The following is a 19,815-nucleotide window of genomic DNA, read 5'->3' on the forward strand; positions in this document are numbered from 1 at the left end:
TATCCCTAGCTCTTGTGACATCATCGATCATCACCGAAGCTTAACGTAATCGATTTTCCGTCGATATGTATGGTTCAATTTGTTGTGCTAACCAACCTAAAGGAAGGTTTCATATGTCAAACTGACAATTGTGCTTAGCAGTAAGTAGTCACGATGATTAGTGCCCAGCGTAATAATTCATTTTCACTATCGTAAGTATTTAAAAGCTGCAAGCATGCATAAGCAACCATTCAAAAAAAAAAAAATAGAAAATTACCAAAACGGAATAAAAAATTTAGCTTCCTCGTACATTTGGTATAAAACATTTTTTGTCTTTTTTGTCTTTTTTTACCTTTTCTATTGTTAAAACTTAATTAAATAAATAGTTTTATGAATAAAAAAAATAAATAGATAAAATACCCATATACACAAAATGGTTTTTTGGGTTAAAAACTTGTTAAATTAAAAAAATTAAGGGAAATTTGCCAAAACAGAAAAAAAATTCAGCCTTTTATCCCTTTGGCATAAAAACATTTTTCTCTTTTTTACCTTTTTCATTTTTAAAACATAATGAAATAAATAGTTTTATGACAAAAAAATATACAAATTAAAGCAATTGATGAAACACCCATACACACAAACTAGTATTTTTTGGTTGAATAACTTATAAATTAAATTTAAAATTATGTTCTAAGAAAAGTAGATTTCATCATCTATGAAAAATGGGTTAGTAGAAATTCAATTCTAGATTAAATAAGTTCATCTACTTGTTTTAGACCGTACAATCAACATTTAATTAAATTTTTTAATATGTGGAATGCGAATTCTACCAATTGTAAAGATAACTATATTTTTTGTGAATGCAATTTCTACTTCTATGAAATATTCTAAAATTTCAAGAATGCAAAATCTAGATACAATTCACATGGCTCCATATGGTAGAATCTACTTATGTAATTTTTGTCTTGTTTCTACGCAGTGTATAAAGTACATTCTACGGATAAGAATGGTCATGTTTATTTACCTATCGTGCGACCTGCGACTGGTCACATATCGACCAGTCGCAAATCGATTAGTTGCAGGTTGTTGTTCGTTTTGCTGTCGCGTAACATGTGACCTGCGATTAGTTGCAAGTTGTATGTCGCAAGTCGTTGTTCGTTTTGATGTCGTGCGACTGATCGATTTTGGTATAGGCGTCCGGGTTTTCGGATCGATTTTGGGTTGGTTCCTCTCAAGTTTAGATTTTTTAGGTCCTAAACATTTGGACCCAATAGATACTTGTAAATTTTCGATTTGGATTCAGATCGAATCGGTTCTACAATTAAAATACTTGTACAATATTCGTAATTTTCGGATCCGTATCGGGCTAACTGAAAAAAAACCTGAAATACCCAAACTCCATCAAAATTTATTCTAAAATTTTTAAAAATAGCATAAAATTAACTATTAATAATTAAATAAAACATTTTTGAACTCTAAATTTTATATTAAAAACTTCATATTACTTGAAAATGCTATAAAAATAATAACAAAGATTGTTAACAAAAATATATTTCAACTAAATCATAAAATAAAAATATATAAAATAGAACACAAAAAATTATAGTTTTGGATATTCTTATTTTTAAGTCGGATATCAATCAATTATTATCGGATCTGGTTTATTCGGATCGGTTCTTTTCGGTTCCAGTTCTTTTGGGTTTAAGAAATTTGGACCCAATAGTTACTTATAAATTTTCAGTTTAGTTTCGGATCGGATATTTTGGGTGGTTTCCGGTCGGGTACCTTTAAAGTCCAAATTAACAGCAAACCTCTGTTTCTCTCGGTCTCTGTCTCTGTCTCTGCTTCTTCTCCAATCTCGATTGATGTTTGTTTAGGTATGTCTCAGATTCTTACCATTTTTTTACTTCCTCTGTCTCGGTCCTCGTACTACTCTTTAGTCTCTGTTTTCTGCCTTGCCTGTTTTTGTCTCGTTGTCTCTCTTCGGTAACTATGCACACCAGCTATTCGATTAAACGCCGCTAACAAAACCCACTTCGATTTCGTAATCATATTCTAAAAGAATAATAGATCTATAGAGAAATTCAACCAAACCCAGTTTGTTTTCTTAAAAAAAGAACTGTTTTATTTTTTAATTCAAAGCTTGTGTGATAAATACATATAAAGAAATTGTTTTGAAAAATACAAGCTGCAAACTTTCTCATGTTCTTTACATCATCAAACCTTCTATTACCATCAAAAATTAATTTACATGAAAATAATGGTTTAACATATGCATTTGACAAGAAAACAAAAAAAATCAAGTGTATATTTACTTCATGCAAGTATGTGTGATGAAAGTATAAAAAAGGCACACAAGTTACATCGTCTCTTCTTTGGCTTCTTCTTTGCTTACATCGTTAAGCCAGTCCACAACTTGTTGGATGCTTGGTCTTCTCATAGGGTTCTGGTTCACACACATGCAGGCTATATCAAGAACACGTATCATCTCTCTTTCATCACCACCCTTCTCTCTCAGCAACGGATCAAAGACCTCCTCAAGTGTCCCATCCTTCCTCATTTGATGCACCCACGCCACTATCTCTCTCGACACCTTTGGTTTAAAAACCTCCATTGGTCTTTTCCCTGTTAAAAGCTCGAGCATGACCACGCCGAAACTGTACACGTCACCTCTCAAGGTAGCCACCCACGCTTGTCCATACTCTGGAGGAATGTAGCCCAGTGTGCCCACAAGCTCAGTTGTGACGTGTGTCCGGTACGGAAGGATCAGTCTTGATAACCCGAAGTCTCCGAGGTAGGCCTTGAAACTCCCGTCCAAAAGGATGTTGCTGGACTTGATGTCTCGGTGTACTATATGTGGTTCGCATGCCTGGTGCATGTAGGCTAGTCCACAGCTTGCTCCTCTCATGATGTGAAGTCTTTTAGACCAATCCAACTGAGCTGGACCTTCGGGGTTTTCGTGCAGCCAAAAATCTAGACTCCCGTTCTCCATGAATGAGTAGATGAGTATCCGTGCACCTTCATGGACGCAGTAGCCTTGTAGATCGACCAGGTTTTCATGTTTGGCCCTGGAGAGGACTTCCACCTCGGCTTTGAACTCTTTCTCCATCAGACCGTAGTCTCCTGTGAGTTTCTTAACCGCCAGGTTCGTCCCATTGTCCAATGTAGCCTTGTAGACAAGACCAAACCCGCCGCATCCGATAATATTAGCTTGGCTGAAGTTGTTGGTAGCTTTCAAGAGCTCGAATATGGTCAGGTCTTTTGCTTCGTATCCACTGTTTCCGAATAGCAGCACGAGGCTTATATCTTTCTCCGAATCTAAAGGAACTTCAGAGTACGAGGCGTCGGAGCTTATCTCTAGCGCGGCGTGCTCAGAGTCTCCTGGATTAACCCTCCTCTTCTTGTCCATCACCCAAAGAGCAAGCATCACCAAAACCAAACTGACGCCGAAAAAGATCCCAATCACAAGCCCCACAACAAGGGGTGTGTTAACTTTTTCTCTCGTCTTTGTAGAAGAATGCTGAGTACTTGGAGCCGTGCAGGAGGTTAGCAGTACACCACCGCACAACAATGGGTTTCCTTCAAAATATGATTTTGGGAAAGCATCAAACTGAGCCCCTGTGGGTATCTGCCCACTGAGAGTGTTGTTGGCAACATTGAAGTAAGACATGAAGTGGAGTCCCGTGAGCGACCAAGGGATCCTACCGGATAAACCGTTGTTGGAGAGGTCCAGCCGCTCTAAGTTTGTGAGGTTTGACAACTCATCTGGGATGTTGCCAGTGAAGTTATTAACTTGAAGCTCGATGACAATGAGAACCTTTAACCGTCCAATCTCCACCGGTATAGTCCCGTTGAGATTATTCTTATTGACGTATATAGCAGGTGGGAGGCTGGAGATCTGATTGTATTGCTGATTAGAGGTGACATTGTTGGGACTGACGAAAACAGGCAGCTCTAGATAGCTCCTCTCTGTTGCATCGTACACCTTTTGGGACATGAGAGCACTCAGCTGAAATAGTTCCTTTGGAAGCTCTCCTGTAAGAAGGTTACTAGAGAGATCCAAGTAAAAAAGGTTTGGAAGTGTTCCTAGCCAGCCAGGAATCGACCCCACGAGCTGGTTTTGTGAGAGGTCCATGAGCTCCACGCTCTTGAGCTTGATCAGCCAAGCGGGTATTACTCCTCTCAATCTAGATCCGCCAGTACCGAAGATTTGGAGCTTTGGAAATGCGCCTGGCGCTAGAAAGTCCTCGTTGCTTGGTAGCGTTTCGTCGTAAAAGTTCCTCGCAATGATGAGAGTAGAGAGCTTTTTACAGTGTTGAAGAATGCTGAGGGCGCCTGTGATGTTGGTCATTTGATTTTGTGAAAATGTGAAGAAAGAGAGGGACTCCAGCTCCAGTACTTGTGGAGATATCTGTCCTGTTAGCTTGTTCCCTGCGAACCTCATCGCGGTGAGGTTCTTGCAGGAGTAAACCGTCGAGGGGAAGTCGCCGGTGAAGCTGTTGTTTCCGAGGTCAAGAACGCTGAGGCTCTGGAAGCGAGAGAAGTCTACATTCGACAAGGTTCCTCCCAGAAGGTTAACTCGTAAGTTCAGCTTCACAAGCTTTGTGCAATTGGATAGAGAGACGGGGACGGAGCCTGTGAGGTTGTTGATATGGAGCTGGAGTCTGCGGAGATTGAAAAGCTTACCTATGTTCTTTGGTATCTCTCCTTGAAGTTGATTGAAATAAAGGTCAAGCAGTCTCAGTTTCGTGAGGCTAGTGATCCCATCATCGATGTTTCCGGAGAGTTGGTTGGCTGGTAGAAGAAGCTCCTCGAGGTTAGAAAGACTGTAGATTTCTTTTGGGATTTCGCCGGAGAGTTTGTTGAAGCCTGCTCGAAGAACGCGTAGCCTGGAGCATCTGCCTAGTCCTTGAGAGATAACGCCTGTGAATTTGTTATAAGAGAGATCCAGTTTGGTGAGCCGCGGTGAAGATGTGCAGATGAAGGAAGGGAGTGGACCGGTGAAGCTGTTGTTGCTGACATTGAAACTGGTTAACCTGACAGCACCCTGAAGGAAAACAGAACCGGTTAGGATGTCTCCTTGGAAAAGATTGCTGGAGAGATCAACGGTCTGAATTGGGAAGTTTTGGTTGCTTTCATTGGTTGATGATTGTTCAAACGGCGATTTACCGTTGAAACTGTTGTAACTGAGATCAAGAACCGTGAGCTGGTCAAGAGCAGAGAAGAAGCCTTGTGGGAGAGGACCAGAGAGACGGTTGTAAGAAAGGTTGAGTTGAGAGAGACGGCGGAGATTCAAAACAGAGGGCGGGAGAGTGCCGGAGAGTCCTCTAGAGGGCAAGAGAATCGCAGTGACTCGGTTTTGGGGAGAATCATCGCAGGAGATTCCTTCCCAGGAGCAACAATCAGTAGACGTGTTCCAATGCAAAGGAGAGAGCGGAGATGATACGTTGGTGGAGAACAAAAGGAGAGAGTCTCGGTCTTGGAGGTTGCATACAGCTTCTGAAACTGTAAGAAAGAAGACAGAGAGGGAAAGAACGTGAATAAGAATCACAAGGAGACCAGTGGATTTTGATCTCATCTTCTCGTCAATCATGGCGAGAACAAGAGAAGAAGAAGCTGAGAAAGATTGAGTAAGCGTAGAGAAGGAGGAGGAGGAGAAGACAAAAGAGAGGGAAAAGTAGCAAAAGACATCATTATCCAATCTGGGTTTCTGACTTTCTGTGTCCGAAACTTGTAAAATGGTTCGTTGACCAAAGGGAATAGTCAGACCAAAGAGAAGAAACTTTCTTGTCACACCCAAAGTTAAATTTTCAATGCTTTTTGTTATTTTATCGTTTTATCTGTTGACCCGGATTGTGCTTTGTGGCCCGTGTCTTGTCACTTGTGTGTATAGATTTTTGCCCTAAAGTTTTTTAAAAATTATTATTCCTTTTGTAGTAAAAGTCTCTAAATTTTATTATTCCGCAATCAAGTACAACCTTATACATATGCAACTATTATTATAGACAAAATTGCAAAAGTTGCACATTCAACCGTTAAACATAGTTCACAAAGATACGAAATTTCTAATTTGGACAATAACCTAAGTTAGGTGTTAATATTGAAGTCATCGCTCTGTACATTCATATTTAGTTTAGGATTCATCCTTTATATAGATACTTATGAAAATTAATATAGTTATTTTGTGTGGTTATATTTTTTTTCATTTATTCATGTTATGAAAACGTTGTTTTTGTCTATATGCGTTTTAGTTATTGGTCTTCTCAGATTTATTTTAGGGGAGAGGGTCATTTCGTGCTTGAAGATAGAAAGGTCTATACGTGCGTGCTATGATGTTGATCATGAAAATTGAAATTTGAAGAATATTATAATCATGACGGGCACCAACATTATGATATGAAAAAAGGGAATAATATAGGATGGTTCAGGAATAATCTTCTATTTTTTTTCTTTCTATAAAAGATTGAAAGACGTTTACCTTTTGGGGCGGCATGTTAGTAGTGGTAGTGGTGTTACACCTTTTCTAATATCCCTCTCAATGTTTGTATTTTAGTTTTTCTGTTATTTTATTTTTGTATTTCCCCTTTTTAGTTTTATTGATTTCTTGCATATCTTATGTTTTCTATTATGCCAAGCGGAAGGAACAATTAACATTAGATAGTGGTCATAAAGATCGATTTGCTATTTTTGTTAGAAAGGGCAAACTGTTTATTTTGTTTGACTTCTAATTTTTGTGGATTATAAAAATCCTCGATGCTGTTCAAGTCTTGTTTAAAAATAATAATAATTTACTAATGGGCAGATGGCGTAATATACTAATATGGTAGCTGACAAGTTCATTTAAACAAATATCTATACTATACTAAAAGGGGATATAAGCCATGGAGAGGGTGTCCACATAGGATATAAAAATCAACCAATCAGAGAACCCGAAATTGCCATGTCATCTCATTTTTTTTCGTAAAAAATAAAAAAACAATGCGAAGGTGAGACTCGAACCCAGGTTAGTATGATATATATATAGGACAGTTACCACTAAGCCATTGAAACTTTCTTGGACACATATACAAGAACCACTAAGTATATAATCACAAACTCTTATGTACATTTACAATAATATGAATTCAACTTTCAAGACTCCGATACTTTATTTTGTAAAAAAAAAATAAGTAAGTGACTAAGCTAATATATTCTTAGAAAGTGTGAGAACGTTGACAAGTATGAAAAAGCATAGATTTTTGTTTTCGTGACAAAGTTAAGAATTTTGTAAAAGTAAGTTTAACATATAAATTTTCGTGATAAATATGAAAAAACATAGATTTTTGTAAAATTTTGACAAAACAACTCATAACATACTTCTCTAATGTCTTAATAAAATATTATTTAAGGGTGCAATAATTAAATATATTAATTCAATAAATTTTGTAATTTATAGACAAAACAATAACACAACAAATTTTGAAACATTTGTTTAACCTATCGATTTTTTTTTCATGAGAATCCAACTAAACAAGATAAAAAAATAATTAGATTTACAAATATTTAATTACCATTTTATTCAATTTTGATTAATTTCAAATTATCATAATGTATCTTTTTGAAGTTACAAATATGAAAAAGCATAGATTTTTGTACAATTTGACAAAACAACTCAAAACATATTTTTCTAATGTCTTAATAAAATATTATTTAAGGATGCAATAATTAAATATATTAATTCAACAAATTTTATAATTTATAGACAAAACAATACCACAACAAATTTTGAAACATTTGTTTAACCAATCGATTTTTTTTTCATGAGAATCCAACTAAACAATTAGATTTACAAATATTTAATTACCATTTTCTTCAATTTTGATTCATTTTAAATTGTAATGATGTATCTTTTTGAAGTTACAAAAAAATAATGTTCTTTCTTTATTACACTAGAATTATATATAGATTCTATATACACAAAATAAATATAATATAACAACATAAATTTACTTTCCCCGATTCATATGAAAACTTTTTCAGTTATCCACCAAAGCAAATTAATTAAATCAATGAAATTGTTAAAATACAGCAAATTAATATATAATTTTATTTTAAATTAAATTATTTAAAAAGTGTATTTTTGTTAAAACAAAATAATAAATAAGTAAAACTGATTTGATGGTAATTTTATGATATATATATATATATATATATATATATCAATTCTGTGAAAGAAATAGAAGCTTAATATGGAAAAAAATCTTAAATACAAAAACCTCTAAAAATTAATAAAAAAACTAATAAATTAAACTATGATATCACTTAAAAGCTTCTTAGACCATATTAATAAAATATTTAAGCGATAATTAGACAAATTTGATTTTTTTTCCAGCAAAAAGTTTATTATTAATTAGCATCAGTTATTTCAAGATGTTTAAGAAATGGTGGACAAAAAAATAGGATGGACATTAATGATATATGAACTATGAATAGTACTTTGTGAAGCAGACTTAGATAACATATATGCACATACATTTTCAGTCCTTTTTGATGCCTAAATTCAATTTCTTCAGAGTAATTATTTCACAAATAGATCGTATGAGATATTGTTTTGATATGTAGATTTGTTTTTTCAATGTTAAGAAGATTGATAACTGTAAAAATGTCTCATTCGTATATGATATGTCTATAACCGAGTCCCCAACATGAGACAAGTTTGTTTAAAAAGTAAATAATTTTATTTTTCTTATATTATATAATAAATATATATTATTTACTGATAATAAAAATATAGTTATTCATCTATCACAAATATCTATGCAAATATGTGAATCAAGTACAACAATCAAACAACATAATGATTTCCACAAAGAAAATTTAAAAAATATATTTATGTTATGTAATCATATTTTATATTTTTTAAATAATATAATACAATATTATACATTATTTTTTAGAATTGAGAAATACATATAATATCTTATCCGCGCGTAGCGCGGTTAAAAAATCTAGTGGTATTTAACACCAGTAAATTTAAAGATTCAATTCGAAGAAATAAAATTCAAGTTGCTATTTAGATCAAATCATAACAATAAGTCAATCCTACTATATAAAAGGGACTACTATATAAAAGGGACTAAATTCAAATTAGCTTTTGGGACTATCCACCTCAGCCAAAATATTCTCATCAAAAAAAAATTAGAAATAAATGTTATTTAAAAGATAATTAACTAACATACAACTTTCGATATTTCTAAAAATTTCAAATTTGTAACTGCTAATTTATTAATAGAATCATATATCTATATTGAATTATGTTCTATTTTTAATCGTTAGACTTCAAAGGTAAAAAATTATTAATTTATAATATATATAGTTTATAACTTTATATTGTAGTTATAAATAAAGAGAAAATAACAGGGGAGAGTGAAGAAACTCATGTAAAATTATGTAATTAAAATGGTAAAATGGTGAGTATGATGAGGTGAATCTAAGAAAATTTGTTGTACAAATTATGGTGTTTTCTTCGTCCAGTATAATGATTTAAAATAAAATATATATTCACATAAATAAGCCAATATTTGTTTTTTTTGGTAAGATGTTAAGATTATCATTTTCTGAAAGGTTACACTGTTGTTTTTAAACAACTTATTACAGCAAGGAAACAAAAACAACCAACAACAACTCAAGGAAAAAAAACCTTAAGAAAGTCTTATACAAGAAAGATAAAAAGAAGTAGAGAAGAGGAGAAAGAAGAACTTGCCGGATAAGAGAGGAGACGGTCACGCATCATACGGTCGAGAGAGGCAAGGATGACAGATGAAGGTGAGGACACAGCTGTGAACACACAAGCATTACACTCTTTCCACAGCAAGTAGATGGCTGACTGAAAGTAGAGCTTGATGAGTGGAGTAGCATGCGCATCTGCGTTGATGCGAGGTTGATTGATCCAGGCTGCAACAGAGTGTAGATCAGCCGGAGGAGAAATCCAAACTTCAGCAGCAAAAGGCTCCCATATTATGATGGTGAGTCTCTATTTCCAGATTACAAAGGACGCACGTTCTTGAGACATTTAATTCCCAACGCCTCAAACGATCCTTGGTTGGCAGTCTTCTCCGCAAAGCCAGCCATGATATAAACGCATTACGTGGAATATGTTCCTTGAACTAAATAGTCTTGTGCCAGTATTTGTTGTTGATAGTGTTTATATTCTTTTCTGACATTAGTATCCATATTTTTTAGTAAACTGATCCAAAGAGATTAGTTTGTGGAGTTAACCAAACGAGGATTATAGTGTTTACTTTGGAAAAAATAATAGATTGAATGATAGATGGCTTTTTCACATGGAAATCTGCACATATATTAAAATTGTAAGATTTGAATCATAGAGAAAATATAATGTATATGACTGAAGTTGGGCCATTCTGAAACTAAAGATGGCTAAAATTCTTCTTTGTCAAAATGCATAGATGTGAATCTTATATGAATAGCGTTCTCCATTGCTTATAGCAGTGTAATAACTCCGTGTGTAAAGGAAAAAAAATGTTATATAAGTGAAAACAAAAATTATGATTTTTTTTCTTGTGCCTATAGGCTCTTCGCAATTTGAAGAAAAAATAACATATTGTGTGAAAATCTTTGGCTCGGTCAAATTTTATCCAGTTGTTTATAAAACTATTGTTATCTGATTCATGTAATTTTTTAGTGTTGATTTAAAAGCCCAAAAAACCTATCTATACTGACTTTTTGATATATTTTTTTGTGATTTGAATTTAGAAAGAGATAAAACTTTCGATAAGTTATGTAAACTCAAAACAAGTATTTAGCTTTAGAAAGCATTTACATGTTTCAAACTTATAATATATACATATATAATGTTTAAAATTATGCATATAAAACCTGTGTAAAATGTGCATGAATATGTTTATCTTCTTTAATGTGTTAATCGTACTATATATAACATTATTTTAAAATTTCAAAAAGTTTATGTCACATACAAAAAATCATCAATAAAAAATATAATTCTCCATCTATAACAAGAAAAATAAAAAATTATAAACATATAAATTTAAATTAAGAAAAACTAATATTGGAAAAACAAGAAGTTAATGTAAAAGAAAAAAACTGACAAATAATATTATAAATAAAATAAATTTATAAGACACAATCCGCACGAAGCGCGGAAAAAATCTCTAGTAGTATGTAAATAGAACACATATATAAGCGTTTTGGAATTTGATTGAAGCTTAATGATGTCATTTTACAATAAATAGGGTTTAAACCAAAATTATGATTGTGTTACATTAGAGAAAATATTTGGAGTCTAATCAAAAGAAGCTATAATTAGTTATTAACACGTTTAATACTTTCATTAGGGTTTAGTAAAAGTAAGAATGGTGATATGTTACACCAGAAAAAAGAATGATGGTGTGAATTTTTTTTTATGTAACATATTTACATGAAAGATTTTCGAAAGACAGAATTTATCTTTGCAGTGGATTATAAAGAGCTTCTTTTTGCTTGCTTTATTTATCTCTATCATCTAAAATAAACAAAATCCCGAGGCTGGTATTAATAAATTGTTAAACAACTTTGTTTGTGAGTTGTGACTTTACAACACGATAACATAATACTATTAACCCATTAAATCTAATTTTTCATGTAAATAATAATAGGAGCATTACTTTATCTCCGTTATTGTTTTCCCACTGTACTCTTACAGGTTAAATCAAATATAGGGAGTCTCTAATAGTTTATTCTTAATCCGAGTAATTTGTTTTATAAATTGACTAATATACCTCAATACAGGTTAAATCTAGATTGTCGTTTTCTCAGCTCACGATGGAATGAGGAATAGCCAATATATAGCTACTGTATTTTTATTTTATTGATAACTTTAAAAATAAAAAATTTGATAACTTGTTTTCGGCTACTTACTTAGAAAATGTATCCATTTCAGAACACAGCACATCAACTTATCTGTACTATTTTTTTCCCAGCCGGCTTATCTGTTTACCTAGCTTGAAAAAGGGAACTTATCCAAATATTTTTTGTTAGTCTGACAAATTCTTCTCTTTTTCTTCTTAATCTATAATTCAATTGTTTCTCATTTTAAAAAATTTATAAATAAAAACAGCTCAATTCGACGACTTGGATCAGGATATTCCATTTTTCTGCATACAATTCAACTGAAAGATTATAACATGTCCTGGTTTAGATTGTACAATTCCACTAATGAAATACATTTATTTATATAATTTCCAGATCTAGATACAGCTATTTATTATTAGAATATGATATAACGTCACCATTTCAGAATTTTGAACCATTCGCATTTTTTTTAAAATAAGGGTAATAAGATTTGCAGATATAGTATTTTAAGTACTACTTGGAATTTTAAATAAATCAACAGAAAAATACAGTCAAACGGTAATAACATAAACTCTTTTGTTTTGTACGACATGTATGACAGCAATATTATGTTATGTATATTTTCTAACGACCTGAATTATATGCTCTCCTCGTGAATTTTCATAAACCAAGGGAGAGAAAACGTTTGACTTTATGCAAAATAGTAATTTATTTGCATTCATATATGTCTACACATACAAAGTTGTTGTATAGCTTATCTCTCATACATTGATGGTTTAATAAAAGACATATTTTTTTTTGAAGAAGAAGAAGGGTTTATAAAAGAAATAAAAATAGTATATGTTTGAGTCGGACCGGTAAGATCATGAAAAGGAAGAAAATCTAACAAGTTGGCTTTTAAGAATAAAATGCATATAATTTGTTTGTGTCTCCCAAATTATTGCCTTTAATGGCTGGCTGTACTTGTAGATGTCTTTGTTTCTATTTGTGTCTTCCAAACACTTATATAATCATTCAGCCTCTTTTATTTAAGAAAATATATCCTAAGAGGTAGGAGTACGTTTTAGAATTTTAAATTTAGTGTGCAGGTTTCGAACTTAAATTAGTTTGTATTTTAGGGTATTTCTCAACTTTGTCTCATTTTATTTTCATGAGCATGGTGAAACAATCCTAAAAAGATAACATTGAAAAAACGAATACCAGAAACCTATCTAGAAACTAAACCCAATAAAATGTTTGATTATGTGATCAGTTTCAAAATGTTTTAATGATTATGTGTGCAAGATTCCATCTAGTTGGTATATACCCAAACAAATAATGAGATGAGTGAGTAAAGTGAAAGCAAAATTAGCCATATATATAGTTCGATCACCCTAGAAAAGAGCCAAAAAGAGGAGACAACGGAGTCCAGCGACCATTTTGAGTGCAAAATTGACTTCTGAAAAGACGGGTCAGTTAGAGACCGACCCGTTAGTTCAATTAGAATCTATTTAGGCATAACGAGATCCGGCCCACACAGTAATTGCGATATCTACTTGCCACTTGTGGAACTAATCAGCCATGATCCATTTAATAAAGCCTGTTAATGTTCAATATAAAGCCCACATAAAATAAATGTAAAACATGTTTATTCAAGTGGGTTGTTGAATTTATAATGCGTCAATGTCCATCATCCATGGAACGCATCGGCATCACCAACGACAATACTTATTTTTTCTCTCTTTTCTTTTTTTGCTAAAAACCAACGATAATACTTGTCGGTAAATGTTTATTAGATGTTTATTTAATTGGAGTGATTACAAGTTCTTTGTTGCCAAACTATTTAATATCTCAAAGTGTTGGCCGTAGGAATATAGGGAGAATGAGTTAAAGATTAAAGAGGAGAATATGTTACAGGAAGGAGGTAATCATTCTAATCTCATCATTTTGCCTAGTAACCATATTCTTTTGACTTTTAAGAAAAAAGTATAGTTATGATATGATTGCTCGCAAAGTATAGTTTCCTAATTCCTTTATGGTAATGAGAGCATATGGGCAGTGAAGACTTATTAAGCCACTTTTTAGAATACGAAGTTGTTGCTTTTAAGGTTGATGATATGTTTGTAGGTAGAACTTTGATTATGATCTGACTTCTCGCAAAATCTGACTAAAGGTTCAACTGACTGAGATACCTTTTTATACAAAGTTAATTACATGAATGTAATTACAAGCGACGATAAGGACGTCGCTGAGGGCTTCTTTCTCGTCATGTTTTCCCAACAACTACCCTGGCCTTTCGTTACTTACGGATCTGTTTCGGTGCTTTGAATCTTTCAAAGGGTTTCGTGCTGTTGCCATGCGCTTTCTTCTTCGCTCCAGAGCTTGGTCCTTCCAACTCTAGCGGTTGTTGATGAGAGCCTCGTTCTCTTCAGTCTCTTAAAGTTCCAGAAGGGTGATGGCTGCAACCTTCTCTTGCCGTTTCAATGTTTTGAAGCTAGAATCTTTTTGTGCTCTGCTCGCTAGGAGGGACCAGAGTCGAACCACTAAACCTCTCCTTGCTCCTGCTAGTACCCACCAATGCTGGTATTTCCCCTGTGATGGCCGGACCAAGACTTTGTCAACCTTGCTTCGCCTCTCATCCTTTGGGAGTCGCCTTCGGGACAATTTGTGGTTCTTCAGATTGTTCTCCGGCTGGTATTTCTCTTATGATCCTTGTCCTTGTTGTATGTTCCGGCAATCAGTCAAATCATGGATCTACTGGAACGCAAATGGTTGTTTATGGAATCATGGTTTATTAGCAAAGCTTTAATCAAAATTTTAGGGGTTTGATTAAACCTTTCTCAATTTTAGATAGTCTTTTATCTTTTTTGGCAGGGTCTTTAAGACCTCTGATTTCATTACCTTATTAGATGCATTAAGATTTGATATCTTAGAGATTAATTGTGTCCCTTATGTCATTATTTGATAATGAAAATTCACACATACTTATCAAAAAAAAAAATCTAAGATTCAAACTTAGGCTGATTATATATTTGCTGTTGTTATTTTAGTAATACACCATTTCTTAGAAGAAAAAACTGCAAATAATTAACTTTAAGGTTCCACTTCATGAAAAGACAAGATCCTTGAACATAGTACTCAAGCAGGAGGATTGTTTTACATATCTTTTGATCTTGAAAGAATAAAAATGTCCCTCATTAGCTCAGAATATGTAGATATAATATGTGATTTAATCATCTAATTATATAAAGTTAGTGCATGATATATTCACATTTGACTTACTTTGCTTGCTTATTCAAAATTTTAACGCAGAAAAAAAAAGAGAAGTAAAAGTAGTGGAGGATTACCGATATGCAGTGCCGTGCTTAGCGTAATAGGGGCCTAAGGCAAAATAGCTAATTTTATTTTTAATAATAAATATCTAGTAATTTTAGTATAATAATAGTATTTTTAATATACGTTGACAAATAAACAACAGCTTAAAAAATTATCAAAAACTTAGATTGAAAACATTATATGTCTTGTTATTAGCAAAATTCTACATAGACAAAGAAGTTTTCAACATTAATAAGAAAACCAGAAGTTAATGCTCAAAAGAAAATATAAATTGATGTTTGATTATTAAAAGAAAGCATATTATCACGTGTTTATGTCATAATCTATAAATTTGGGGCCCTAAAATGAACTAATATGATAAGGGGCCTGAGGCCAATGCCTCAAAATCAATAGGGTAGGCACGCCATCATATTACCTTATAGCACTCCATATTCTTAGATTATTTTCTTCTTTAGAAATAAAATAGTTGACATTCATGTTTGTTTAACAACAACTTGACCTAATGTCATCCATAAGCTGTAATTAGAAAACTATGGTATGTTTTAATACTCAATTTGCATGTTCAAACATAAATAGACTTAAAGATTTCCAGTATATAACTCTCTTTTTTTCTTTTCAAAATGGAACAATTCCATAATAGAGTTGAATTGAATTTCACTAATCTTATTTCATTTTAAAATAATATGTAAAAGTAATTTTATTACTCTATAAAAATAATATCATGTTTTACTTAAATTTGAAAAAAAAATATAGAGAACACTTTACTTTAAATTTCATTTTAAAATAAAAGAATGAAATGGACTCAGCTCAAAAACGGCAATGTAGTGATTGGTACAACCGCACAAGTACTAATTAACGGATTCACATTAGCAAGATGCAAAATGGTCTTTTTAGTATTCATAGATTAGTAAAAAGAAAATTAAAAACATCTACTTCTTATCTATTAAAAGAGAAGTCATGACTTCTCATTCATGTGTGATTTTTTAAAAAATGAACTATCTACTAGAGTTGGTCACATTACATTATTAATTTGGGTATTAAATAAAAGACATTATTATAAATATCTTTTCCAGAGACATATTGATTGATTATTCACAAGATATTTATGGTATTGTTTTTATTTGCGCTTAGACGAGAGTGTGTGCACGGTTTTCATGTAATGTTTGACATTCACAGATGTCTTCCCAGATTATTTGTTTAATCATTGTGTTTTTGAGTTTTGTGTTTGCAGACAATAAGTCACAACCATGATTCATGTGTGATTTTTTTTAAAAATGGACCTAATGGACCTATTCATAGAAATTCATACTATATTTTAATTCAGACTAATAATAAATATAATTTTTAAAATATTTTAATCATAGTATCTTTTGATATCTTTTCATTTTAAATATAAATATATTTATTTTAAAATTCTAACAAATCTGTTTAAAAAGATTTTTACAAGATCTTCATTTTTGAAATTATATTTAAATATTTTCACTAAATTCGAAATTAGTTTAAAATATTATTATACATTAATATATTCAGTTATATAAAATGAAAAATAAAAAAAATCTATAATATTTTAGTTATTATATAATCATAATCAATCATATTAAATTAAAATTATTAGATTGAGCTAAATATAATAAAATTGTATTAAATTTATATATTTATATATTTTATTTTAGTAATTATAAAATATTTATGTTCAAAAATAAAATCTAATATGTTGGTAAAATGGGTTAACATTATCAAACTATATAATGCATGTATAAAAATTAACATGTATTTCTTTAAAGTTAATAATATAAAATCTTTGTAACTACTTTAATCATAATATATTTTCATTTTAAATATAATATATATTTATATTATTATATTTTAAAAATTCTAATAAATCTGTGTAATATTTAAACAATAACTTAATGTATTTTAAGTTATCGTTTAGAAATGAAAATAAATAAATTATATCATATTTTATCTACTTTTATAGTCATGATCATGTTAAAATATAATTATTATACTAAAATAAATATGATAGAATTATATTAAATTGATAAATTTATAAATTTTATTTTCATAAATATAAACTATTTAGTTAAAATATAATATGATGATAGAACAACTTTAAATTAACAAACTATATATTACATGTCTAAAAATTAGCATATCTTACACTTTTATATATACAATAATAAATTATCTAAAATGAATAAGCATAAAAATATTGGTAAAAAGAAATCCAGTTTTGAAATACGGGTCAGAATTTAGCATAAATTAAATACAAAATATTTTTTTAATTTATTATCTCATGAATATATTAATTTTCTTAATAACTAAATGCAAATACAATAAGATAAATATATAATAAGAAGTGGCAAATACATAAGGTTTAAACAATTAATTAATTATAACATGTAAATTATAAAATTATTGTATTTGAAATAGTTATATAAATATTTAAGTATATGATTAACATTAAAAATATATACCTTTTTTGTTTTAAAACAATAATTTATGTATAGAAAAATGAAAACAAACACCCGTGCGGTTGCACGGGTCAAAATCTAGTTTTACTTAAAATTTCTTTGTTTACTAAAATTTAGCATTTTACTTTACAATGTTTCTAAGAAAAACATTGTCAAAATATAAATAAATAAGGCTCGCTTCCGGTTTTCTATACTTAAAAGTCTAAAACAACAATCAGAAAATAATAAATAATTTAAGTAATTTGTAATGGAGAAGAGAATACCAGAAAAAACTGAGTTTAAGTGGAGGAATTAAGAAAGCATTAACGGTGGAGTAGAGATTTTATAGGAAGAGTAGCTGCCCCAACCCCATGAGCTTCTATGGGGCCCCTACTCCTCGACGTCATCTTCCTCTTTTACTTAATTCACTTGCCTTCTTCTTCCTTCCATAACCATGACCACTGCAACACACCAGATCTTTTCATTCTTTTGCATTTAACTCATCTCTTTAGCTTTGATCTTTTCAAGAAACCATGGATGATGATGGATCTGCTCATAGCTCACTGTTCGGAGACTTATCCACCGAAGAGGTCACAAGCAAGGTCATTCTCACAGCAATCATTGTTCTCTTCATGGCGGTTCTTGTCGTCCTTATCCTCCACCTTTACGCTAAACTCTACTGGTGGCGAGTAGACCAGCTCCAACAACAGCAGCAGCAAGAACAAGAACAAGATGACCAATCTTCCATAGCTCCAACTGTAACCACTCGCCGCCAACGACGCCGTTTCATCTTTGTTCCAGGGCAAGACGGCCTGTCCAGCACCGGTGGTCTGACCCCTTTTGAGCTCAGTTCATTACCGATTGTATTTTTCGGACAAGATGGTTTGGAGTGTGCTATCTGCTTGTCTGATCTTGTCAAAGGAGACAAAGCCAGACTGCTTCCAAAGTGTAACCATAGCTTCCACGTTGAGTGTATTGACATGTGGTTTCAGTCTCACTCAACTTGTCCCATTTGTAGAAACGCTGTTCTTGCTCTTGAGCAACCTATCTCAAAGCAAATCCAACTAGTTTCTAACAATGCAGTAGATGCTTTGTCTCAAATTTCGAATTCTGTTTCAAGTTCTTCTCCGGAGTTCCCCACCAATGTCTTGGTATGGGGTCGTCAGGACCAGGTAAGTACCAGAACCACCAATGTTGGGTCTCAAGAAGATGGTACTACTGGCAATGCTGCTTCACAGAGTCAAGATGATGTTGTTCTGGATATCAATGATTCTACAATTAGTACTCATAATGTACCGTCTTCATCATCATCATCATCAATGAGGTTTATTGTTGAAGAGGAAGAACCAAAATCTCCAATGACAACGAGGTTGAGGTCTTTAAGGAGGTTTCTGAGCAGAGACAAGAGAGTCTCTTGCAGCAATAGTGGTAGCTCCAATGCTGCTGCATTTTCTGTTGATCCTTGAAGATTATGATTATATTAGCTGAGTTGAGTTAAAACAAAAAAATTGCCTGTATATGTCAAACTGTGTAGTGGTCTGGGCTTGGCTTTGTGTTTGAGAGAGCTTTCTTTGTTATCCAAGTAATATCATGTATCTATTCCAATTTGGAATTCAAAGCTTTTGTTCTCTAATTAACTCCTGAGATTAGTAGTCATCAAATGATTGCAGGAAGCTACACTACACTAACAAAAGATATTTTAATGTAAAACCATATGATCTTAAGCTAAAACGTTGCTCAAAGATTATCAACTCTAACAATGAGCTTACCATGAGTGAGACAAGAGAACTAGCAACCGGCTGGTAAAAGACAAAATCAAAGCTTGTAATTGGAAAAAAAAAAAAACAGTAGGTGATTATTATAAAGACATGTTCTATAAACCTGCAGTCTCATGAAGGTGGACTTAACTAATACTATTAGAAAGAGCATCAGTAACCACGTGCCTTTTCACATGATCCTCATCTCAATGACATATACTTTCTTGGCTAATACGTGTAAACAAATGTAGTATGCTTATATTAATAACTAATATGTATATGTGAGGACTAATCAATCATCAGTGAATGCTCTGGAAATCATCAGATCCAAGATAAACATCCTCACTCACCATCTGAAACACAATTGAGAAAAAGGTAACATTATTGGCACATGAGTCAAACCAGATCACGTGATTAGATCCCAAAATGTAACTTAGGACAACAATAAAATCCACAAAGCA

The 19,815-nt window shown here is 32.2% G+C and overlaps 2 protein-coding genes and 1 long non-coding RNA gene across 3 annotated transcripts; 2 read left to right on the forward strand and 1 right to left on the reverse strand.

Annotated features, from left to right (window-relative positions):
- Positions 1-2,132: 2,132 nt before the first annotated feature.
- On the reverse strand, positions 2,133-6,205 carry LOC103852772 (tyrosine-sulfated glycopeptide receptor 1). Its single transcript, XM_009129677.3, has one exon. The coding sequence runs from the start codon at positions 5,570-5,572 to the stop codon at positions 2,339-2,341; it is 3,234 nt and encodes a 1,077-aa protein (XP_009127925.1). The 5' UTR covers positions 5,573-6,205; the 3' UTR covers positions 2,133-2,338.
- A 7,845-nt stretch (positions 6,206-14,050) lies between these two features.
- LOC117130546 lies at positions 14,051-15,894 on the forward strand. Its single transcript, XR_004453906.1, has 2 exons — positions 14,051-14,502; positions 15,121-15,894. It is a non-coding gene; the product is annotated as an uncharacterized LOC117130546 (long non-coding RNA).
- Positions 15,895-17,701: 1,807 nt separating this feature from the next.
- On the forward strand, positions 17,702-19,372 carry LOC103852774 (RING-H2 finger protein ATL3). The gene has a single exon (XM_009129678.3). The coding sequence runs from the start codon at positions 18,131-18,133 to the stop codon at positions 19,061-19,063; it is 933 nt and encodes a 310-aa protein (XP_009127926.1). The 5' UTR covers positions 17,702-18,130; the 3' UTR covers positions 19,064-19,372.
- Positions 19,373-19,815: the final 443 nt, after the last annotated feature.

The sequence above is a fragment of the Brassica rapa genome, chromosome A02, assembly GCF_000309985.2.
Source record: "Brassica rapa cultivar Chiifu-401-42 chromosome A02, CAAS_Brap_v3.01, whole genome shotgun sequence".
Lineage (NCBI taxonomy): Eukaryota > Viridiplantae > Streptophyta > Magnoliopsida > Brassicales > Brassicaceae > Brassica > Brassica rapa.

Excerpts from the sequence above, each read along its gene's own strand:
- LOC103852772 (XM_009129677.3), bottom strand. The coding sequence starts at position 5,572 with ATGATTGACGAGAAGATGAGATCAAAATCCACTGGTCTCCTTGTGATT.
- LOC103852774 (XM_009129678.3), top strand. The coding sequence starts at position 18,131 with ATGGATGATGATGGATCTGCTCATAGCTCACTGTTCGGAGACTTATCC.